At 45.5% G+C, this 24,583-nt stretch overlaps 2 protein-coding genes and 1 long non-coding RNA gene across 6 annotated transcripts in view; 2 read left to right on the forward strand and 1 right to left on the reverse strand.

The window, feature by feature from the left end:
* Positions 1 to 12,672, forward strand: part of METAP1D (methionyl aminopeptidase type 1D, mitochondrial) — a 92,355-nt gene extending 79,683 nt beyond the window's left edge. Inside the window, 5 exon segments of the mRNA XM_023185928.1 lie at positions 1,160 to 1,323; positions 8,025 to 8,122; positions 9,453 to 9,500; positions 10,362 to 10,440; positions 10,558 to 12,672. Of these exon segments, the coding sequence (XP_023041696.1) occupies positions 1,160 to 1,323; positions 8,025 to 8,122; positions 9,453 to 9,500; positions 10,362 to 10,440; positions 10,558 to 10,636 (468 nt within the window). The 3' untranslated portion in view covers positions 10,637 to 12,672.
* A 2,310-nt stretch (positions 12,673 to 14,982) lies between these two features.
* On the forward strand, positions 14,983 to 19,915 carry DLX1 (distal-less homeobox 1). 4 transcript variants are annotated; one of them, XM_023186004.2, is made up of 4 exons: positions 14,983 to 15,123; positions 15,548 to 16,226; positions 16,886 to 17,085; positions 18,243 to 19,915. In XM_023186004.2, the coding sequence occupies exons 2-4, from the start codon at positions 15,914 to 15,916 to the stop codon at positions 18,495 to 18,497; spliced, it is 768 nt and encodes a 255-aa protein (XP_023041772.1). In that variant the 5' UTR covers positions 14,983 to 15,123; positions 15,548 to 15,913; the 3' UTR covers positions 18,498 to 19,915. The 4 variants fall into 4 exon arrangements, with proteins under 4 accessions (XP_023041772.1, XP_023041771.1, XP_023041774.1 ...); XM_023186006.1 differs by having other exon boundaries at positions 14,992 to 15,123; positions 15,847 to 16,226; positions 18,243 to 18,497; XM_023186003.1 differs by having other exon boundaries at positions 16,886 to 18,516.
* Positions 18,567 to 23,853, reverse strand: LOC111522176. The gene is made up of 3 exons (XR_002725186.1): positions 23,589 to 23,853; positions 20,146 to 20,370; positions 18,567 to 19,058 (listed from the first exon to the last, which is right to left on the reverse strand). It is a non-coding gene; the product is annotated as an uncharacterized LOC111522176 (long non-coding RNA).
* Positions 23,854 to 24,583: the final 730 nt, after the last annotated feature.

Consider the following 24,583-nt stretch of genomic DNA (forward strand, 5'->3'; position numbering starts at 1 on the left):
TATGCAAAGTAGCAAATTCCATGCTACATCAAAGGATCAGTATCCAAACAGTCGCTTCTGCCTTTTATATTTACTATAGTGCTTGGTTATCATTGATTTATAATGAATCTGGTATCTTTCAAGATCCTACTTGGCTTCTGAATCACTGAAGAATGATAAAATTACACTTTCTGTAAATGTGCTTTTAAGCCTGTTTTATTATATTCTAATTCTTTAGATATCCATATATAGTGCTTTCTGTTAACATTTGGCCATCTGGAACATTTGATTAAGATTTCACTTCTTAGCCGGGCGCGGTGCCTCACACCTGTAATCCCAGCACTTTGGGAGGCCGAGGCGGGCAGATCATGAGGTCAGGAGATCGAGACTACGGTGAAACCCCATCTCTATTAAAAATACAAAAAATTAGCCGGGCGTGGTGGCGGGCCCCTGTAGTCCCAGCTACTCCGGAGGCTGAGGCAGGAGAACGGCGTGAACCCGGGAGGCAGAGCTTGCAGTGAGCTGAGATCGCGCCACTACACTCCAGCCTGGGCGACAGAGTGAAACTCCGTCTCAAAAAAGAAAAAAAAAAAAAAGAGTTTCACTTCTAGACATAGGATTTTTCCGTAACACATTTCATTCCTATATGGAACCACTTCTGTTCTTAGAACTGAATTATCCTATTTGTCTGTTACAATACAAACATGTCTATCTTACTTCTTCTTGTCATTATATATCACTTCAAATGTAGAACTGGTAAATACAAGATCAAGTAAGTCTTCATGACCTCGAAGAAACTTTTCACTATGTTAAATACTCCTTGGTTCTCTAAACCTACTGTGGTAATTGTAGATCAAGGTCTTTGGCCACTAATTTTTACTTAAGTAATTTTGTCTTCTCAGAAATAAAGTGAGGAATCAAAATATTACAGTAGTATTGCTCATCATAATGCTGAAATAACCATACTAGTTAACACATTTGTTTTTAAATTTTGCAATATAATCTTTTAAGTTTCTGCAAATTTCAATATATCTATTTCTTCTTTTTTTGATAGGCAAATGAATAATTCTGGAAGGGTAAAACACATGAGTCTACTAAATACATAAATGAATACAATGTATACTTTAGGATAGTAGATTTTTAAACAAGGACATATTTTTAAGTTTCTGCTTATGTTTAGGTCTATTACAATGGCTACCATGGAGACACCTCTGAAACATTTTTGGTGGGCAATGTGGACGAATGTGGTAAAAAGTTAGTGGAGGTTGCCAGGAGGTGTAGAGATGAAGCAATTGCAGCTTGCAGAGCAGGGGCTCCCTTCTCTGTAATTGGAAACACAATCAGGTAAGCCTTACATTGACAAGTAAAGGGAGGGTTGGCAAATGGTACAGAGGTTATTGGTGGCTTGGTATAAAGTTGATGACATGTTTTATGATTCAGAACCATCATTTCAGTCTGATATCAGTATGTGAACTGCCAGGCTGCAATATTGTTCCCTGAGTTGGAAGAAAAAAAAAAAAGATTTTATAAAAGTGAATTATACCAGGGTCAGCAAAGAAACTTATAGAAGGAACAAGCAATATTTACATGGCTGCTTTTGTTTTAGCTTGATGTACTGGTCTATAGTTTCCCTTTATTCAAAATCACACCAAATGTGGAAGGGAGTACTTAAGAAGGGGATGAGCATCTCAACCCTGGAGTTTTTAATAAGACAGGAGAAAAACTAAATTTTATAAAGGAATGAAGTGAAATGTATTCCTATGATATGAAGATAATAAAGTGTTAGTTCAAGCAAGCCTTACCTTTCAAATTGGCAGATTAACAAATAGCCTGAAAGGGTGATCTTCTGTTCTTTTTTTGTCTGGTTCATTTTTCCTGTAAACCATTGTTTATTTTTCACAGAGTATTCTATCCTTACTTTATGAGTGTATGTGTATGTGTATTTTCTGAATTTAAGACTTTTCTTTGTAATCTGTTGCCTACTTTTAGGTCTTTTTTTACCCAGTAACTGTTTTGAGGTAGACATGCCGAATATATGTTTTCATTTTAAAGTAATGCATTCTGTTAAAGATGATCACATCAGCATCGTTTAAAGTACTGTTCTCATTAATATGAACCATTGAATACTTCCCATTTGTCTAAAGGATGGAAGGCTTAGTCACCTTGAAAAGATGCTGCCTTTTTTTCTTCGTAAGCCTTCAAATACTTTAAGAAAAAAGCCAGTAAAATATCAGTTAAATGTATTTATGGCTTTAAAAATATTGTAACAGTGTCTGAATCAAACTTTAGTAAAATCTCTTTGGGTTATATCTGAGAAGCTTTTATTGAAGACTTTGAACAAAATTGTGTTTTTGACAGTTTTAAATTATAGGCTAACTAGCCTGGGAAAAAAGGATAGTGTCTCTCTGTTCTTTCATAGGAAATGTTGAATCAGACCCCTACTGGGAAAAGAAATTTAATGCATATCTCACTATCTTACTGTCCATGAATATAATAGAAATGAATTCAAAATGCAGTTTTATTTTTGCAAATGGGATGAGTCGATAGATGCACCTCATATTTTTGAACACCTAGGGTTCAACAAATTTACTGGTGGTGCTCTTGCATTTTAACAAAATTTATTCTTCAGTAGAAGGGGGCAGAGAACACTAGATTCTTATTCAAGCATTCTATCGAGCTCTGCATTCATGGCTGTGTCTAAAGGGCATGTCAGCCTTTGATTCTCTCTGAGAGGTAATTATCCTTTTCCTGTCACGGAACAACAAATGATAGCTAACTACAGAGGCACATTTGCAGTAGTCACATTCATCAACTGCAGAAAAAAAAATTCAATTTAATTGTGCAACACAGCTGCACATGGGCTTTTGAGCATTTCTGTTGTTCTCCCTGTCTCGCTATTCCTCCCTCCAGATCTATTTTTTAAACTTTTTTTCTGGTTATTTTTTCCCCTTTTTGTCTCTTCTTCCATTTTTACTCTCTGTACTTTCTTGTTAAAGTAATTTTCCTTTGTGGCTCTCATTCTTTTTTCCCCATTGAAGGCTATGAATGTAGAAAATTATCACAATTACTCATATAATTGAGCCTCTTTGTAGCAAGTGCAACTCCAGTAGCCTTTCTCCATCATGAAAATGGTTTCATTATAGGGTTTTTCATATTCTCTGACACCATCTACACAGAGGAACAGGCGTGCAGATGAGATGTACTAGGAACAGGCTAGATCAGTAAGGTCACAGTAGGAATAATTAGCTCTGCTATGGAAAGAGCATCTAGGCCTTTTACTGCTACATAAATGTACTGTCCATGGCTTTTAGTCACAAAAAAAACTTACTAACAAATGGAGCTCCCGCCTACTACTTTGAAAAAAAGATTTGTATCAACACTACAATTTTCCATCATTAAGACTAATAACACAGAGCCTAGTATACATCAAGGGGAATAAAAAGAAAAATCTCACATTCAAGTGGCGGCTGGGTGCTGACCTTTGTTCCCTTTTTTTGTGTACGACTTAACTCTTTACAAAAAAGAGCCACACGCCACACCAACATGCAGGTGAACTCCAGCTAGTACTAGCAAAGCATAGCATTCAGTTGGAAAATCTGATAAATCTCCATGCAGGATAATGCATTTCATTACATATTCACTACATTAATTCTAGCTACATAAAAAAAAAAAAAGAAGAAGAAGAAGAGTAGAATTGAAAGTGACATTGGATTTTAGCTATCTGGATACAAGGTCAGTTTTCACAGAGTATGAATTTGCATGTACAAGCTTTTTTGAAAACCAGATCAGTCCCAACAACTGCACTTAAAAAAACTATGTGGAAAATAACAGACAATGAACTTTTTACTTGTACCCTAATACATTTCATTATTTAGATGGTTTATGTCTGCCACTAGAAAGGAAACTGGCCCCGATTCTAACAAATGTTTGTTCTGATGTGTTAAAGCAGTGTTTCTGGACACCTATTATCTTGCCTTTTCTTATTCTGGCAAAATCTTAGGGGAATAAGTAAATAAACCATATTTACCTTTAAGCCAAAAGTACTTGAAATCATTATAGGTTTACAAACATCTTTCAACTCGGTCTTGTTTATTTTAAGATATTCACCATCTTTTGCATAGCCTATCTCTACTGATACACTAGGAAAAGAACAAACAACTTGTATTAGTATTATGTTATCAAAAACCTTGAGATCTTTACAGGAAATTTTGGAATTCTCCTCTGAAACCTAAAGAAGATAATGTCTCTGAGGAAGTATCAGCTAAAATGTTTTAATGGAAAGAATTCTCTCTGGGCCCTTTTGCTTTGTGAGGAATGCCTAGTAATCTTTAGGTCATAGTGTTATTAGACTCACTGTACCTCCATTTGCTTTAAAATATTTCTAAATCTGTATTTTTATAATTATCTCTAGATTATACAATCTGTACATATGAGTATATTGTGAATGTGTAGATTCATGTATCATAAATATGTGACAGTTCAATCAAAAATAATTTAAACTTATAAATGTCATGATGAAAGTATCAATAAATGGTTTTTAATGTTTAATTCATAACTATATGTTTTGATATTAATTTGGAACAATATGAAGCAGATTTTTAAAAAATAATCTCTTTCTATTAGATTACACACATTTAAACAATAAGTGGCTCAGGCAAAATAAGTCATTTTAATGTCATCTGTGATGGATTTTTCTTGACAGCTACTGTAAATTACAATTATACTGCTTCTCTTTGCACATGAAAGTAAGCATTGCAATAAATTATCTTTTATTTCAATCCATCATGTCTGCTTTTCAGAAGCAGAAAACCTCAAATAAAAGTTCAGCACTATTGTAAGAAAAATACAGTAATTTGTGATCTGGTTTGAAACAAAAAAAAAATGTACTACTTTTTTGGAAAACAGTTGTTGGCTTTCAAAAATATTACTAATTGTACTTAAACATTCCTTTTCATTAGAAGGAATCCCTGGATTTGTACATTCCTTCATTCATAAGTACTGCCTAAAATAAATATCTAGAAACAGTAAAGAAAAATTTCATAACTTATGAAATAGCGTGCCATTTGAGATCATTTATTAGAGATGTGACTATTTGGAGATTAGTGCTGTTTATAGGATTAATGTAAAATTGGCAATAATCTATTTTCATGTGCGTTTTTATTTCTTTATAAGAGCATGTACTTAAACATAGTACTCCTCTGCCCTCTTGGGGAATGTATTTTTAGTCAAAAAAAGTAGTTGAAAGGTATTAAAAAATTTAATTTACCCAGATGACATTTAAATTGAGTATAACTGCCTCATTAAAAGGAATTAAACTGAAGAAAATGGTCACAAGATGAAATTCCTTGCAAGAGATATCTTTTTCATGTAAAAACTGTAACTGCAACCTGAATTGTAATAAGACAGTATAATAGGAAAGTAAGTTCATAAACAACCTTTATACATCCTCCTCTCCCTCTCCAAATATTCCATAAAAAAGGCCTCAAATCATCAGTGTGCTTGGGCTCATGAATAGATATCATACTGTCTTAAAGGATTTTTAGTTAGAGAAAATCAGAAGAGCTAATACCAGGAGAGTTCTTTTCAGTAGGTTTCAGCAGAGCAAAGACGGATTTTATCTGTGAAATGTTCAGGGCAAGAAAACTCTTCTGCACAGAAAAGGGTCATGGCCTATGGTGACTGGTGTTCGGGAGTACTTGGGTGCTTCTGCCTGCCCTGCTGTTTCCATTTTCCCCAGCATGCCAGTCAAGGGGTGCAGACACACTCCAACTTCCCGTGCCACAGTTAGGGTTACCAGTACTTTCTTTCATATTAGAGGAGTGAAATTTGCTACTACTGGTCACTTGGGTTGTCTCTGTGAATTTGGATTTAAACCCTACAATGAGGTAAATAATCTTGTGCTCCCCATTTATTCCAAAATAATAGAAAGGGAATGCTTTTAAACACTAAGAATATTAATGAGATTCTATCTGACTTAGTTCCAGTAAGTGCTAAAAACCATCTACCAATCCAAAAGGAAAATACTCTGAAAAGCAAACAGGAGTGTATACTCAGCTCCTGGGAGTTAGGCGTTAAGATGTACTCAAGCAGGCAGCCGGGGGAAATTTGGCCTGTTCTTTTCCTTTTTCCACCTGGCTGTGAAATCCTCTAACCTTTGCATCCATGACACATAGATTCTATGATACTCCTGGAGCCAGAAGTTCCAGCAGGACCCAGGGAGTAAATTGTTATAAGAGAATGCTCTCAGATATCTTTAGCCACCTAGTAATTGCACAGCTTCTTTTATGCAGAGGAACGAGAGGTATGATGGGGGGAGGGACCCCAAGTGTTTTTTCAGAGTGGGCTTTCTTCCTCTCCTCTCATCGGAAATTAAAATGAAGATTGCCATTGTAACACACATTTAAGATGTAGCCGTGATGCCTACCAATCAGCCGGATCCTTTAAAAAAAAAAAAAAAAAAACCTAGATTTTTTTTTTTTAAGAAGAGAAAATAGAATAATTTATATTGAATGTTCTTAGAATCATTGAGGTTTGTTGGGATTGAGCTAACATAATTTATAGGTTTTGGTAGAAACTGCTCATATAAAAAAATCTAGATTATTATGTCCTATTTAATCGTCTTTCTTCCACCTGTATTCACGCTTCATCCTCAGTTTTTATTCACAAACTGTGTGGCACAAATAAAAACACTTTGGGAAACACCAAATAGAATTACTTGCCCACCAAAGATCCACAGAAATAACCATAAAGTACAACATAAGAGATAAAAACCTTGACTTGCCATTCCTGTCCTCAACATATGCATTGCTTACCTATTTCTGCACTAACAGTTACATCAAAATTAAATCTGAATAAGAGGCTGCCCATCTGCTGGTTATAGTGACATCCTGGTCTAAGTGAAGCTGTCTTACAAGTCTGGGGATGGTTAAAATTATTTAAAAAAACATATAGACATGAATGACCACAAAGATGCTGGCTGAAAGCCTTTGGGTTCATGTTAAACTAAGAGTCTGTTTGAGACTCTAGTTTGAGATCTAGAAACTTAGTTCTGTTAATAATTGAAATAGTAGTCCTGTAAATCCCAATCTGTTGTTAGGGTTAGGGGCATTGTGCCCTTTGTCCACATGAAAATATAAATTCTTAATAGTATATATATTCTTGTTTGTCTGATGCTCCCCAAAATAAACATGTTCAGCTGATTTCAAGGACTACTTTTCAATCTTGTAGATGAAGATTTTAGAGTTGGATTCTATGTGCTTGGTTTCAGATGGAATGTAAAACATTTGCTTGTAACTAATGTAGTGCATGCAATGTACTTCATTACATACATGTAATGAAGTAACTAATGAAGCACTAAGAATTGGGAATCACAATACTAGCTTATCTTAAGCATCCCAGTGATCAAAAAGCATTCTTTATGAATTTTGTTAATGGTGCAGGTCTTGAATGGAACTCTCAAATGATCTCACAGTTTTGGAGTGTTTCAAGAATACTGACAAAGTAGATTGAGCTTTTCATGTGAGTGTGCCTGTTGGTAGAATGCATAACGCTTTGAAATAGAGCAGAAAAAGGGAACCATAAAAAGTCATATTTCTATATTGTAATTTGTTTTATTTTTGGTTCCTCAATCAGGAATAATTTATAGTCTTTTTGTGAAATCTCAAAAAAACCAGGCAGGTTTTTATGACCTGCATTATATGCACATATATCCTGGTTATGTATGGCAATCACTATGTGTGTATACATACTCATTTGTTGTCTGAAAGTGGCTTTGTTTGAATGCTATACAAAGGTAAATGACTCAAACGACTGTGTTAGATAGATATGTACTTTCTTTCTTCATATATCCAAAGAGAGTGGTTGCAAGTAACAGCAAAAATTAAAATTGTTACAGCATAATGAAAATATGTGAATGTTATTATCTGACTCTAAATATTACTGACTTTTTCTTTTTTCAGAGAATATTTTAACGTGACTTTGTTTTATCTTAGTATGCCTGAAAAACTTACCTAATTTAATTAAATATTTTTTGGTCACTTTTAAAGCCACATAACTCATCAGAATGGTTTGCAAGTCTGTCCACATTTTGTGGGACATGGAATAGGATCTTACTTTCATGGACATCCAGAAATTTGGCATCATGGTAAGAAAGTTCATTTGGAAGCTGTTTGTTGATCAGAGATCAGGATGTGGCAGCTTTGTCCCTGAAGCTCTTACTCTGACTTTGAATCTGCATTATCAACCTTGTGTTTGTGTGTGTGTTTGTGTGCGGTGGGCAGGGGAGGGGAGTCTGCTAAATTTTAACCGGGACATTACTGTGTTACTGGATTAGAGCCCAGCTGTTTCAATCCCAAAATAAGGTTTATTTTGCTTTCTGTCTTCCGAAGGGTGTATGGCTGGAAGGCACAAGGGATATTTGTTTAGAAAGAGTTACTGAAAACAAAACGCCACTGCATCAATGTCCCAGCAGCATGCACATATGACTGTTTTCTGTTTTTCTTTTTCTACCCCCTTTTCTAGCTGCTGACTGTTGTGGTTAAACTTCATTACATCCTACACAGCGTTGACAGCTGATGTATTTAGCAGCATGTACTCTTTAGCGATTTCTAGATTATGCCCACCCTTGTCTTCCTTCCCCAGAATCTCCTGTTTTTCACTGCCTGGGTGTGCACCCTATAGTGAGAAGACAGGGGTGGGCCCACTGGGGTGGGAGGATTTGGGTTGAGGTAGGAGGCAGCTCAGTGGAGCACCCTCAAGGCAGGTCCACACCTGGACAGGGACCAAAGGAAAGTTGGTCCTGGGGCATTGACCTGTGCCCCTATGGACTTGATTGGTCCATAGAAGGACTACTCTTTGGGACTCATGCCCTGGAGGATCGCTGGACACCCAGCAGGTCTGAACCCTCTTTGGACCAAAGAGCCCCCACCTAGGCAGCTCAGAAGAGGTTCAGGTGAGAGTGCAGAAAGAGCTTGTCAGCCTTGTGCCTTACCTGGTGCCAATGTCTGGAGCGAAACTATTTGAAGTCAGGCCCCTGCTCCCCACAACCTGCACCAAAGGAGGCTGCCCTCCTTTGCAACATTCCCCAGTACTTCTTTCTCTTTGAGGGAGGGGTGTAGGCAAGACCCAGGACCCAGTAGGCTGGGAGACCTAGTAGCCTGGGGGACAGAGAGAGGGGGAGAGGAAGCCCGACATGTGTCTGAAACACCCAGTCTGCCCCTGCCAGGCCTTGGAAAACTCTTCTAGGGGAGTCTTGACCCAGAGCACAGATAATGCAAAGACTCAGGCCCAGTAGCCCCATGTTTAACTTCTGGTCACTATCCAGGACTCCAGAAATCTCCACCCTTTTTTCTCTAAAAGAAGAGAAATAAAACGACCAAGTTTTTTCAAGGGGCCTGACCCCTGTAATCTGTTTTTTTCTGTCCTCCCCATTTCGTATTCTCAACCCCCCCCCCCCAATGTTTTTTGTTTTACAGCAAATGACAATGATCTACCCATGGAGGAGGGCATGGCATTCACTATAGGTAAATGGAACTCCTCTTCCAAGTGCATAGCTCCTGGTGGAAGCTGCTGCCACTGGCCTAGGCCCGGCAGTCCGGTGAAGGACTAATAAAGCCGATCAGCGTAATGAAATAATTCAGATGCACTGGAAATCTGATTAAATAATATCCTCAAGCCCCATCTTCCTAAATCAGATACTTACCGACACATTTAGGAGAAGGCAGCCATCCAACCTCTAATCCTGTTACCAGCATAATGTGCTGTTGGGTTTTTTGTTTTGTTTTGTTTTTTCATTAACACCCAGTAACTAGGCGCTATTATGTCCCTTGCTCCCTGTCAGCAAGTGGCATGTGCTCTCTGGTGGCCTGTTCCTGGCTGATCCTGTGATTGGTATCACCACCAAATTCCAGTCACCTAGGGCGGTAAAGACATCATATTTCTGACTGTGGGACTTAATAGAGAAGCAATTAGAGTGAAATAAGAAATTTGTTATTTGCTGATGAATGAATATTTTGAGCATGGTTTTAAAATTGAAATATTTTTTAAAAAATTCGTATTTATAAGAGGGACTGGTGTTTGGGTGGTTATTATCCACGGGGTCCTAATTAAGCCTTGATTAAAATGCCCTTCTTTCTCTAAAAAATTACGAACTAGGCAACTTCATGCATTTTGAATGGCATAGTGTTTCCTCTTCCTACTGTTTAGTTTGTAGTATACTATGTAAGCAACATCAATTATCAACCCTTGCAAGATGACAACATGAGCCTGTGGGGGAAGCACTTGAGGGGAGGGAGGAGAAACTTCTCTTTTTTAATAATCAGCCCGAAACAATGTTTAACAAGAATCTGATGAGGTCACTGCAGTAAATATTTTTCCTCTTACAGAGCCAATCATCACGGAGGGATCCCCTGAATTTAAAGTCCTGGAGGATGCATGGACTGTAGTCTCCCTAGACAATCAAAGGTGCTTTCTGCGCCCTTGCTTTTAAATGGTATGGGAAGGGAAGATTGGTCCGACGGCGCTCTTGCCGCCGGGCTGGAGCTTGAGTGCGCGTTCTAACGGCTGGGTGCTGTGTTACAGGTCGGCCCAGTTCGAGCACACGGTTCTCATCACGTCGAGGGGCGCGCAGATCCTGACCAAACTGCCCCATGAGGCCTGAGGAGCCGCCCGAAGGTCGCGGTGACCGGGTGCCTTTTTAAATAAATTGCTGAAATCTGGCTGGTGAACTTTTAGAAGAAACAGGGGAATGACCGGTCATGCGGTAACCTAACCTACGTGGCACCTAATAGCGTCTTGGAAAAACCCGGGGGGCACTGGAGGGCAACTGGAAACTCGGATCTGAAGCCCTGCCGGGGTCGCGCGGCTATGGAAAAACAAATCCTGGCCTGGACTCGGTTTCCCAGCGCGGTCAACGCATCTAGAGGGGACTGGAGGAAACCCCTTCGTTTGGAAGACGAGAGATTCCAAGAGAAGCACGGTTTTCTCTTTCCCTTGTCCTGACTGTTCCAGTAAAAAACCTCTTAAATCCGTTGTGTCTGAGGTCCTTACCTCTCTGACAGTTACAATGATCTTTGTGTCTGAATTTTGCACGTCTGCCGAAAAACCCCAACCTGTTGACTGGGACTTTTTAAAATCTGTTTTTCCCTCTTGTGTATCCCACATTGGCCGGCCCCAAGGATGCTCGCAGAAGCCAGTCCCCAACTCCAGCCCTTCCGTATCTTTCCCCTCCATCGCGGCTTTGCGATGAAAGATTAGCCTGCGACCAGAGGCATTGATTACAAACATGTCCTTGGCAGTGGACTCTGGGCCTGGCCATTCTTCGGTTTTCTGTCAATCCAGGAACGCGACTTTCCTGGACCACTGCGGCTCTTCCTCCCCTGCCCACATCCAGCCCTCCAAGGCCTTCCCAGAGGTGAAGTTTGAGGCCCTCCCCTCAACCACCCCACACGCACGCACGCTAGACCATTTGCTGCACTAGGAATTCGAGCTTGGGCCCCACTTGCCCAGTTGTGTACAGGTGACTGGTTAGTGGGCGGTCTGGTCTCTAAAATGACCCCTCCCCACACTGGCCCTCTTCGCATCGGGACCTGCGCTCGCACGCTCCAGGAGCCGCAAAGGTCAGCTGTTCTGGAAACTAAGAGGGTCCCAAAGAGAGGAGATACCGGCGCATTTGAGAGCAAGGGCCTACTTGGCCGGGACTGAAGCTTGCGAGTTGAACTCCAGTTCGGCCGGCAGCTCCATCCCGCTTCAGGAGCAGGAATCCAAGGGCCCACGCTGTGTATGCCAAGGGCCATTCCTGCCCGGAGCACCCTCCTTTCCCTTGCGCTTGCTCTCCAGTACCAGTTCCGCACCTGAGCTCAAGGGTAGGGAGGGGCCGGGCCCCTGGCAGTCCACGAAGGAAGCCGTCTGCCTCCGGCTGTGATTTTAGGAACAAGTCCAATGAGGGTTTTCAAGCAGTTAGTGGTTGTGCTAACTCTGGTTTCTACTGAAGCGGGTTTTGCAAAGCTGACATCCCTTAAAAATAGCTTGGGCTTTTGGAAGCGGCAAGGAAATGGCAACTGTAGTTGCCAGGACAGGTGGTGTCCTCGGCCAGGACTAAGAGCCAGCTCATCTTTGTAACACTCATAATACGGGAAACTGAGGACCAGCCGGCTCGGAAAAGTGATGAGTTCCAGCTTTTACCTAACACAGGGTTCTCCCCGTCGTCCCCCAACCCCTCCAGCTCGGCTTCTTTGTGTCCAGGGTTGTAGATTTTTGGATAGAGGTGTTTCTGATTCTAGTGAGTCTGAAAACTGGAAAAGACCAGGGAGTGGTTGACGATTTACAAGGTCCATAGAAAAAGTTTTTATGTGGTCGGAAGTTGGCCAAGCAGAGGCCCACAGGCTGACGCTACCGCCCACCCCCCACCCCCCAAAGATCTGAATTCCCTAAAGAGCAAGCGGGTTCAGCTGGCCTTGGGAGATGTTTGCTGGAGAATGACTTCAGTTTTCTCCTAAGGCAATCAGATTGCAACCATTAGTATTGTATCTTATCTGCAAAGCAGTTAACTCCGAGGTTCCCCAAGGATACTTTTATTAGGACCACAGGACTTTACCAACCACTGAGGTAACACGCTGCTTGTGCAGCAATTATTTTGAGGTGGAGGTATTTATGGGACAAGTTTATAATTCCATTTATTAAAGGGACTAACCTAAAGTGTGTGTGTATATATATGTGTGTGTATATGTGTGTAGCAACACTCAGCAGCTCCCTAAAGAACTCCCCTTTAACATGCTTTGAAGTTGAGATTAGGAAGTAGATTTAAAAATACCTCGTCCACGCCTTCCTGTCCCTCTTGCAGCTGAACTGGCCCAAAGCCTCACCCAGAGCCACTGGAATTCCAGCCAAGAGTGGCTGTGGCTACCACCACCAGGACCTCGTGGTTCTGAGGTGACTCCAGTAGGTTCCATGAGGAATCTGCGACCCTCAGGACAAATGGGAGGGTTTTGTTTTCTCTCAGAGTGAGGGCAGGCAACAATTTAAGCAAACCGGCATTCAGAACAGGTGTCACCTTAGCAGTAGAGGGTGGGAGGGATCCACTCCAGGCTCACAAAGTGCGGCTAAGATCCCACATTGAGAAACCAGCTACTGCCAGCGGCTCGGCATGAGACGGCCCCTGCTTAGTGCTCCTCCCTAGACCTGCTTTGCTGGGCTAAGAAATAATTCCGGAGTATAGCCATCTCTTGCTCACACACAATCCGCTTCTAAATTAAACAAGGCTCTGAAACAGTATCCCGAGGGGCGCATGCTGGACTTTTGTTCCAAGAAGGCAACCAGGTCCCCTGTGCTGCCGCAAAAGTCTTTGATCCCTCTCCAGCTGTGGACACAGAGCACCCAAGAGACTGTCGCGATGTGTGGCCGTCTCTCCCCTTCCCCCCACCTTGCAAGTCTCTGGAATACACTGTCCCTAGGAGGCCCGGCCATCGGGTTTCCTCACGCCTTGCCCTGAGCTCCCGGAATTACCAATTCCACTTTCCCCGGTCCCAACCCAGACCCCGCGCCCGCCGCGGCGATCACTTACGTGGGCAAGGCCCTCAGGGCACGCGCAAGAGACCCGGGGCCCGGGCAGTATCCAAGCGACTGTGCTGGGCACACGGCATGGCACTCCGCACCCTAAAACAGGCACTAGTAAGGAGCAATTAAAACCACAAGTGCGACACAGAAATCAGAAAGAGCCGAGCGGCTCCGGGAGTTGCCTGGTGGCGGAATCATTAGCTGGCTGTTGCTACAAAGCCTCACCGTGTGGTTCGGTGACTAAGAAAAAAAAAATCTTTTAAACGTTGGCAAAGCCGTTATTGGTTTGGCCTATTGGGTTTTTTTTTTTTTTTTTTTCTCTTTGCTCCAACCACGCTGCCTGAAATATTTCTGCCCCCAGCATTGTGCCCTTAAACCAAAGAAGAGGAATTCTGCGGGCAGCAGCATCTGGTACAGAAGTTAAAAAAAAGAGAAACCCCCTCTACTAACATCTATAACGACAGCACCGATGTAATTTGTTTTGAATGTTCATTTTTATTGGTGTTCCCTCTGCCAAAATGCGCTTGATTACAGAGGTTTGTCCTGTGATCATTGCACACTCCAGACAGGGGAAGGTGCAGTGATGAAGGTTCAGCTCAGGCCAGATCAAATCCCGAGCTGTTTAACGCTGAAAGGCTGCATGTTGCTATTAGTGTTAAATATATGGCTAATTATGCGTATGAAAATTAAACATCAGTGTTATGCTAATGGGGCGCCTTCAGCTGCGGATCTGAGCACTTGAGACTACCATTTAATCAAATGAATCAGTAACTAATACATCTGCACGTGTGAACTTTCACAAGATCATTTTCCCCGTTCCCGTCACACCGCTAAATTATGAAAGAAATAATTATCAACACTTTCTAATTACCTAACAAAGTAAATTGGGATTCACCGTGGGGCTGGCGGGTTGGGGAACCAACATCCACTTACAGCCAGGGTGGTGTGCGCCGCACCGCGAGGGGGTGGCCGTATTGGTAGTAGTGGCGATGGGTTGGGGGCTTTTGTGCACTTTTTCGTACCTAGCACCTCAGAAAACGGAGCAGCTGCAGCTCTTGCCTCCACTAGCCCTGCCCCCTAGGCCTGGTGGCGCGCGCTTTGGCCACTGGAGATGAGGAAGATACTGGGTGGCAACGCGAGAGGTCTACACATAGATAGGGGAGCCTACTACAGGCCTGGGTTTACTGCGGGTTTCGGTGACCCCCACGGACTCCTAAACTCTGGAAGTCTCGCTAGACCTCAGGAGGCCGGAAAATGACCACCTGGCCTCCGCGGCTTCAGCAGATCTGAACCCCTAGGCCCCCTGGGCTCCACGCTGAGCCGCGCTCTCGGGGCGAGTGAGCCCCGGGCTCTCCGCGCAAGGGAGTGGAGAAGGGAGGGGGAGGAGGAGGAAGGCTGGGAGGGAAAGAGGATGTGTGTGTTGGGGGAGGGGGCGGCGCAGTCGCCTTTCTTGGGAGGAGAAGCGCGGGTTCCTGGCTCTCCACGCGCACTGCTTTAATCAGACCGTGCAGCCTCGAGCTGGAGTGGCCAGCTGGGCCTGGAGCAATGCGAGCGGACCCCAGGGAGCGACGGCGGCGGCGGCGCAGCGGCCGAGTGAGTGAGTTCGCAGGGAGGGCCCCTAAGCCCCGACTCCAGGGATGTGGCAGAGCGTACCCGGGCCGGGGAGGCGCGGCCGAATGGGCGCCGCGCTAGGCACAAGGCTCTCGGGAGGACCTCTGTCTATTGGCCGCCTCGGGCGCCCCCCAGTGCGCGACTCCGCGCTCCAGAGGCAGAGGTCAGGCTCCTAGCTCTGCGCCGGACTAAGTGGCAACGACGAGAAGCGGTCCAGGGTGCCCGGCGTTAGGAACCGCTGAAGGGTGGGGACAGTGGCAGGGGGGCGGCGGCGCCGAGCCGCTGGTTGGTTCCCGGGGAGGAAGGCGCGCGAGGGAGGCGGGAGGCCGATGAGCCGCGGGCCGCAGCGGTCCCGGCGCAGACGCCGCAGCCCATTGTGCTTCCCGCCCGGCGCGCTCTGTTGCAGAGCAGCCCCGGCAGGGAAGTGTGGATGCGTCTCTCCCGAGGCCGGGCCGCCTCGCCCGCTCTAGCCCAGCGGAGCCCGAGCGCCTCGGACCAATCCCCAGTGATTATGCAAGACAGAGGACCAATCAGCTCCGCCAGCTCATGAATATTTATGACCTTGGCTGAGTCAAAGCTTTGAACCGAGTTTGGGGAGCTCAGCAGCATCATGCTTAGACTTTTCAAAGAGACAAACTCCATTTTCTTATGAATGGAAAGTGAAAACCCCTGTTCTGCTTAAATTGGGTTCCTTCCTGTCCTGAGAAACATAGAGACCCCCAAAAGGGAAGCAGAGGAGAGAAAGTCCCACACCCAGACCCCGCGAGAAGAGATGACCATGACCACCATGCCAGAAAGTCTCAACAGCCCCGTGTCGGGCAAGGCGGTGTTTATGGAGTTTGGGCCGCCCAACCAGCAAATGTCTCCTTCTCCCATGTCCCACGGGCACTACTCCATGCACTGTTTACACTCGGCGGGCCATTCGCAGCCCGACGGCGCCTACAGCTCAGCCTCGTCCTTCTCCCGACCGCTGGGCTACCCCTACGTCAACTCGGTCAGCAGCCACGCTTCCAGCCCCTACATCAGTTCGGTGCAGTCCTACCCGGGCAGCGCCAGCCTCGCCCAGAGCCGCCTGGAGGACCCAGGTACGTGCGCTTGCCAGGGAGAGGGAGAGGAGGAGGTACAAGGGAGAGAGGGAAAGAAGGAGCGGGGAAGAAGAGGAGAGGGAGACAGAAAGAGAAGAGAGGAGAGCGAGGTGGAGTGGGGGTGGGGAGGGCGCGGGAGCAGTGGAGGTTTCGAATATCAATCTATAGATCCTTGTCACAGCAAATAATTTTTTTTAAAAATTCACTCAATTTGCAACTATCCAGCAAAGGATAAATCCCAGAGCGTCTCCTGGCACTGGCTGGGCCTCTGGGCGGCTCGGTGTGCAGAGCACACAATGCCCCGCTGGAAAACAGAAACCCACATGTGCACGTATTAGTCTCGGTAATTATTTATTGCGTAGTGCTATAAACAATGTATGCAATTAAGGGTAATTAAACCTCAACTACCGCCTGCAAAAATAGCAAACTTTCCCTGCAAAGGCAGGGGTTGCGCTTCTGGGAACGGCTCTATCCCGCCTGCAGCGGCCCGGGACAGGCCCTCGGATTTTGGGGGACCCTTCCCTGGCTTTCAGAGTTTCTTGAACTTTCTCTCCCTGGTCCTGCCTCCGCCACCCTTCGGTAGCCACTGGCTCTCGGCTGTTCGCACTAAAGGCGGCCCCTCGTATTAACAACGGGCCCTGCTTCTGCTGTCCCTCCAGGGGCGGACTCGGAGAAGAGCACGGTGGTGGAAGGCGGTGAAGTGCGCTTCAATGGCAAGGGAAAAAAGATCCGTAAACCCAGGACGATTTATTCCAGTTTGCAGTTGCAGGCTTTGAACCGGAGGTTCCAGCAAACTCAGTACCTAGCTCTGCCGGAGAGGGCGGAGCTCGCGGCCTCTTTGGGACTCACACAGACTCAGGTACCTCGCCGCTGCCGCTCCGTTCCGCCACGCAGGCTTTCCGCGGCCGGCCTGCGCCCGCGTCTTCATTTCTTGCTCGCTGTGCCTCACGGTCGGGGTGTCACTGTGTGTGTGTGTTTGTGTTCACCCCTGGCTCTCAGCGTGTCTCCTTCCTCCCTCATCCTCTGCCCTAGCTCTGTCGCTGCTCTCGGTATCCCGAGCTGCCTGCAGCCCGGCCCTCTGTCCCCCGACAATCTGATTAGGGCGCAGGAAGGATTTCCCTAGACGTTTTGTTTGGGAACTCTGAGGTCACACGTGCCTAAACAACTGGAACAATAGACTCGGGGCTTAATCCCTCCCTTGCCTTTAAATTGTGTGACTAATCACTTGGGGCCTGGGTCTAAGCCTCGGCCTCCCTCCTCCTCCTCCTCACAGTTTGGGGGTGGGGGGAGAACCTTTCCTCCGCCCTCTCACCTCTCAAGTCCCAGATCTTAGAGGAGAAACGGGACCTTCCTTCCCGGCTTTCTCTAAGGCTCCGGGGGAGCCCGTGAGGGTTCTGACGGCGGCGGGCGCGGGCTTTCAACGTCCGGTACGGGATTTGGAGCAGAGCTGGAGAAAGCAAACAGACCGTAGGTTTTGAATCCAAAGAAAAGAATGGTTTTGAATCCAAAGAAAAGTTCAACAAAACCTTGAGGCCTCCTTAGTCCGTCCCAACTCAAGGGCAGAAAGGATGTCGCATAGAAAAGTTGGGTCGCGTTGCAAATAAATTTCCTCCACTCCTTCCCAGGTTTTCGATTCTTTTATTGATGTTGATATTGGAATTGCGGGCTCGGTGTTGTGCAGGCGCTGTATCTTCCGCAGGCGATAGCCACGGTCGGACTGAGCCCTTGGCAGGCTAAGGCCTGGATCCCAGTTCACCCCTCACCACAACTCCTCCCTGGCTCTCTGAGAGCTGCCCCAATGGGCTGACGGCGGCGGGCGGTTAGGCCTTCGAGGCTTTGGCTCTTATGGGGGAAGGGAGAAAGGAGGGATGTCTCTGCTTCTCTGGCGGGGAGCTGCCAGCTGGCGCAGGGTTGGGAGGTCCTATCTCTGCTGTTCTGCGGTCCCTTTTTTCCTCCCTGTGACCTAGGTAGGCTCAGTGGTCCCAGCCTGAGTCACGTTGTTGTCCGCTCTTGCAGGTCAAGATCTGGTTCCAAAACAAGCGATCCAAGTTCAAGAAGCTGATGAAGCAGGGTGGGGCGGCTCTAGAGGGTAGTGCGTTGGCCAACGGCCGGGCCCTGTCTGCTGGCTCCCCACCCGTGCCGCCCGGCTGGAACCCTAACTCTTCATCCGGGAAGGGCTCAGGCGGAAACGCGGGCTCCTATATCCCCAGCTACACATCGTGGTACCCTTCAGCGCACCAAGAAGCTATGCAGCAACCCCAACTTATGTGAGGTTGCCCGCCCGCCTCCTTCTTGTCTCCCTGGCCCAGGTCCCTCCCGCCTCCAGGTCCATCCACCCTGTCCGGAAAAGAAGGACCCAGAGGGAAGAAGAAGGAACAGTGGAGGCAGGACGAGCTCCATCTCCTCAGAGCCCCGCGAGGTCCGGCCCAGCAACTTCCCGGCGCCCGCGCTCTGGCCTGAACCCTGGCCTGGGCCGAGCAGTAGCAGCAGAGAGTGGCCTCGGAGGGAAGGCACTGCCACCTGAGACAGGCCAAGCAGCAAGATAAACCCGCTTCACCCGACCCACCGACCTTCAACTTTGTGGGACTATCAGGAAAAAAAACAAAACAAAAACAAAATGTAGAAAAAGCAAAAGCTCTTTTCTGTCCTGTCAGTCTCCTGTCTCCTTTTGCTCTGTGCGCTGATAAAGTCAAGGTCCTCTCATCCGTCCGCTGTCCGCATTCTGCGGCCTCTGCAAAAAGCCACCAGGTCTGAGAGACCCGGGTCCTGCCCGGCTGACCATCTCCGGATCCTGGGACACTGCCTGACCATCTGTGTAGCTGGTGTGGGAATCTGGGGACATTGAAGGGAGGGGGTTTTATTTATTGAGAAATGGACTTCGCCTGAGGCTGTTTACCAAGTCGAGGTTCTGCTGGGCGCAAAGAACTCACTGTTCAAACGCACTGTTTACTTTAAACGCACGGGGAGAAACGAATAAGGAGGACGTGGTGATTTTTAATTTATACAGTAACTTTTGTACTTCTCTGGTATGGAGAGTTTGGAGCCGAACGATTTGCATTTTTTACATGTCCGACATTATTTAACAAATACTTTTTAAAAGAAAAGAAAGATAAATGAAGTCAACACGATTTTCTCATCTGGGGAGGAACTCTTGGTTGCTTCGCCTGGACAAGATGGAAAACACTGATTTCCTCCTTGGGTAGAAAGAGGGAGCGAGGACAAATGGGGAGTAGAGAGAAAACAGGCGAGAACAAGCACCCTAATTCCAGTGGGCTTTACAATAAGACAAAATCAGCTTTACAACAATCCCTAAAGGCTCAACCACAGAGTAAAGCCAGTCACTACCCTGAACGCACAATCTTCAGTGCAGGCTCTAATTACTGTACATATTATTGTTATTATTATTATTATTATTATTATTGTTCTGTAAACATGTTGCACAAGCTTAGCCTTTTTGCGTTCTGTTGTGTGTGGCTGTAAAACCCCATGCTTTGTGAAATGAGAATCTTGACATTTTACTTGTGAAATTTGGAAAATGTGATCAATTGAAATCAACTGTGTTTTGTGTTCTCTATGTCAAAGTTTAGTTTTATATTGAGAATGTTAACTTATTGCTTTGTATCTTGGGAAAAAAAAAACTTTGTAAATAAGTTATAAAGTTTCTTTGAGACAGTAAAATTATGATTTCTTGAAAGAACTGCTCTCTCTTGTGCTGTGTGAGGGTGTGCCAGGGGGCCAGGCCAGGTTCCCACCTCTGGAGATAGTTCATACAGGGTCAGCGACTTATCAACTTATCGGTGATAGAATGGGGACCCTGTACTCCAGAAACACCAGGATATCGTCAGAGGCCTGTGGGGTGCCCCATTGGACCTTTTCTTTTTGCCTTGCTCCCTGGAGCCCCAAGATGTGTGATTCCTACCTGAATTGGAGGGGTAAGGAGAGAATCCCTGGCGAGGGTTCCCCGGGAAGGGGGCTCAGGAACAGGTGCATCAGGGCAAAGCTGACGCTCAGGAACCAAAAGGATGTTGAAGACCAGCTGAGAGGAGATGAAGTCAGAGTTCAAAGTCAGCCGGCCAGGACGATTTCAGTTTTTTCCACACCCAGCCAGCTCTTGGGAGACCGGGAGGTTGGGAGGCTGAGGGGCCTGGAAGCAGAGACACTGCTTTGCCTCTAGTCTTTCTCTGGATCTGGCCTCCCGGCTTTTGCATGCCCGGAGGCGCTGGATTCCATCGCGGAAAAGACGCAGCCAGACGCCAGGCAGCGACCGGAAAGACACGTCTGTCAGACTGCCCCTCTATCAATCAGTGCGCTCCAGGGGACAGGGCACAGTCCCAGGGAGCCACCCTGGGAGCTCCACAGTGAGAAAGGCAGGTTTCTGTCTAATGATTCGGGGCCTTCCTCTGCACCTCACAGGAATGGAGGTGGTAAGGAAAGGGTGGCTGACTCTTTGGAACCCCAAAATCTGACCAAAGTCAAGCACACCACTCCCACCTCATCCCAGTCCGAAAGTCCCAAGGCCAGACCCTTATGGGAGCACCTCTACGGAAGCATTTGCTCAGATTAGTTCCCTCCAGAGGAACACGGGCTCCAAGGGACTAGAACCAGATTGGTTCCCTTCTCGTGGCCCTGCGTCCCAGCCCAAACTCAACCCCAACCCCAGATCCCGCAGCCGAGCCGAGGCAGTCCCAGAGAGCTGCGGGCCCAGACGGGCTGCCAAACGCTATTCCTGCTTCTCCCGCACTCTCCTTCCAGCGCTCCTGCCCGCGGGAGCTGGCCCTCCACCTTTGGGGGGCCCTTTCAGGCGCACGGTGGGGAGCAGAGCCCGGAAGGCAGTGATCTGTGTTGTGACAAGCACCCATTTTTCAATTGGTGCTGGTGAAAGATCAGATGCGCCAGGCTCTTCCGACGCCCTTTGTGAAGGGGAGGAGGAAGTGGCGGGGCTGCTGGGAGTGGGGGGAGGCGGTATGATGGAAGCAGGGAAAGTAGGGGGTGGGGGATGATGCTGAGGACCTCCAAGCCCCTTCCAGGCCTGAGATTAGGACTTTTCTCCGCAGCACCTAGAAGCACCAGCGCTAATGGGAGAAATCAGACCTCGAAGACCGGGATGTGGGCAGTCAGATGGGCCTCAAAGCTGAGGAAGGAACCAATTTCCCAACTCCGGCGCGGGGTAGGGGGTCTTCCTAGGTTCAATTTCCCCTGGGAGATGTGACTTTGCTAGTGCGAATATTTCTGTCCCGCATCTGACTCCGGTCCCCTAGACAACAGCTAGGGCCCAACGCCTCAAGTTACAGGCAGAATCTGTTTGGTCAAGCGGATTGTAATAGTTTGAGATATTAGCTTATACTAATTTAATAATCTCTTGCTAACAGTTCAAATAGAGAAATTATTAGTTTTAGCTCAACGAAAACGGTCTTTAGTTAGGCTCTATTATAATTATAAGCGGTTGTACTTTTAAAAAATGTTAATCTCAATATAGGCCTAATTAATGCTGCCTTGTTACTGACAAGTAGTTCATCAAATATCTGATTCAAAGATTTTCATAATGAGTATATTAATTAAACTATGAATAATCTAAAGGTGGTTATATTTAAACAATACCTCATTATAATGATTAAATACTGATTTCGAATATTATGTCTTAACAATTGTCACTTAGAAAACACAACCTTTCCTTATGTATGAGTCTGTAATGGCAAAATGCAATTTTGGGATTTTTTTCCCTTGTTCAAAAAATGTGAACCTCATTTTAAAACACTTCTGAAATAGGTTACACACAGCTTAATGATTATCAAAATGACTCTTTTCTGCAAAAAAAGACCCCAAAGTGCGCGTACAGCTGCAAACCCAAGAGGGTCAGCATCATTTCACTGTATTCTCTTCTTGATTACAAGCCGGGCCCATCAAACACAACATAATTACAGTAATTTCAGGTTTATTTATTCTAATGCAGTTTCCCCATCTCTCTGGTAATTATGAGCAATTTTTTCGCCCAGGGAATCTTTTTGCATTAACAAAAGAGATAACGCACTGAAAGCCAAATTTGCTGTGCATTGAGAAAAGGAAAAAAAAAAAAAATCAAATAGGTGCGAGCTGCCATCTCTGCAATTCTCCGGTACCGGAGCCGGCAAATTGCTTGCAGGTGTATGGAGCAAGCTTGTCAATGGCCAGGCCTCCAAATTAGCAAATGCACAGCAGCAAAGTAATGAAGACAGACTTAGCAAAATTGCCAAACAACAGATATCCCTTTAATATCTTCTCTCACTCACACTAGCTCTAAAAAGGGGTAGGGGTAGGGACAGAAGCAACAGCAACAGCCCCCTCCTCACTGCTCTTGGCTTTCATGAGCCCAGAGGGGCTGGGTAGCCTTGTGAGTGGTAATCTAATTGTGGGAGAACTCAGATCCTAAATCGAGGCACTATTTTACAAATATAAAACTGGAAACATTTATAGTTCACAGCTTTTCCTCACTGATCATTATGTTTTATTTTTATTTCTTTCTTCCGGAAATCTGCACCTGGGCTGGGTTAGATATAATAGCTCTTCAGCCGTCTTGATTCTGTACCGGTTTTTAGAGCCACAAGAAGTTTTAAGATTCCCCCCACCTATATGCACAGAAGTGTGAATTTATTCATAGAGAGTCATCTGATGTAGAAACTAACTGAATCTTTCACCTTGAAGAAATTGTCAATTTCTGTTACCCAAGGAAAGGTAGGTCTGTGCGCTGGATGTGGAACATGAGATACTAGATCAAGAAAAATTGGGAGCAAACAAGCAACCCAGGCTTCCTAGCTTTAAATCTTTATCCTGGTATCCATCTCTTCCTTTCTGTATCTTTTATAAACTGATTTCAGAACTGTCTGGTTTTCGTCATACCACCGCCTGGATTAAACATCTTTGAAATTATAGGCTAAAAGCAAACTTTTCTGCTCTTCATCCCACATGGCCATAGGAACCTCCATCAAATGCAGTAGAGAGGGCAAGGGTCCTTCCCTCCCATGCCTCAAAGAAATCCTCCTCCGGTCCCCAGCTCCACAACAAACCTCCAGCTCCAGCGTAGACAGACAAACGGCTGTAAAGATTGCCTTCCCCAGGCTCAAGAAACATGTCACCCCCACCCACCGCTTTCCTACCCCCTCCCTCATCCCTCAATCTTCGGGGATTAACACTTCCTGAAACATCAAGTGTTTTTATAAAAAGGAAAAAAATAATCCTGACATCGCTGACAAGAAGTTTTGATGGAAGAATTAGCTGGTGCATACATAATCACTCCCCCACCCTCCTACTCCCGGAGCGGGAGCCACGGCGGCGGGCGCAGCGCAGCCTTCCAACCCTCTGAAAAATGAAACCGGTTTCCACCCTTACCTTCTTCAGTGTCAATTTCAGATAATCTGGACACACACTCTTTGCTACATCAAATCAAAAGGGTCGAAGGTAGCTTTTGGCTGGGAGAATAACAGGAAAGAAAAATCAAAAAAGAAAAAAGGGGAAAAAAAAGGAAAAATAGAAAAATACAAAACCGACCAAACCAGAGTAAAACAAAACCGGAAAACCAAAAACAATCCCCCAGCCCCATCCTCCTATCTTGAGAGTAAAGAGTGGAAAGAGGTCCCCAGGACCAGGCGCCTCAGAGCGCCGCAGGCTTTTTGCAGCGCTGCGCTTGCAGAATAGGACTGAAATTTTCGGCTATATAGCCTCTGTCTTTATAGCTGATGAAAAAAATTGCAGATTATTAGCATAAATGTTTACTCTTCATTACGCTGATGACATTGTGCACTCGAGATCTTGGTAATCTTTGGGAAAATTATGAGTAATTTTTAAAAATTTTAAAGCAGCAGCAGTTACCATGCAATTCAGGCTAATTCTGCGTAGGCTCCGAACGGATATAATTATCGAGGAGTCAAGATGTTATGCTAAAAACTATGCATTGATATTCCCATTTATTATGTACATACAACTTTGACAATGTTGATGCTTGAAATAGCAGGAAATTGTCTTGCGCAAAAATTACAGTCCATATTAGGACATCTGAAATTGCGAAGAATTATATAGTAATTGCAGGCTTTCAGATGGGAGAGCCAGAATGCTCAAACTAGTGCAAATGTGGATAAAATTACAGATCAGAGCAAAAATTAGGGAAAAAGGGGGTCTGGGATTTTTCAGGTTGGCTATAGGATTCCGGAAGTGTCTAATGCCGCATGATTGCTGCAGCTTTAGGGGAGACATTCATGCCTCAAATAGAGCCTTGGCCAGGGTGGCTTTAATTGAATTTCTTGAGCTTTTTCTTTTAATAGGGGCGAATGAGGAAATTGGCCACCCAAGGCAAATTTTCGCTGTCCTCCCGTGAACGTGCCGAGGAG

The sequence above is a fragment of the Piliocolobus tephrosceles genome, chromosome 11, assembly GCF_002776525.5.
Source record: "Piliocolobus tephrosceles isolate RC106 chromosome 11, ASM277652v3, whole genome shotgun sequence".
Lineage (NCBI taxonomy): Eukaryota > Metazoa > Chordata > Mammalia > Primates > Cercopithecidae > Piliocolobus > Piliocolobus tephrosceles.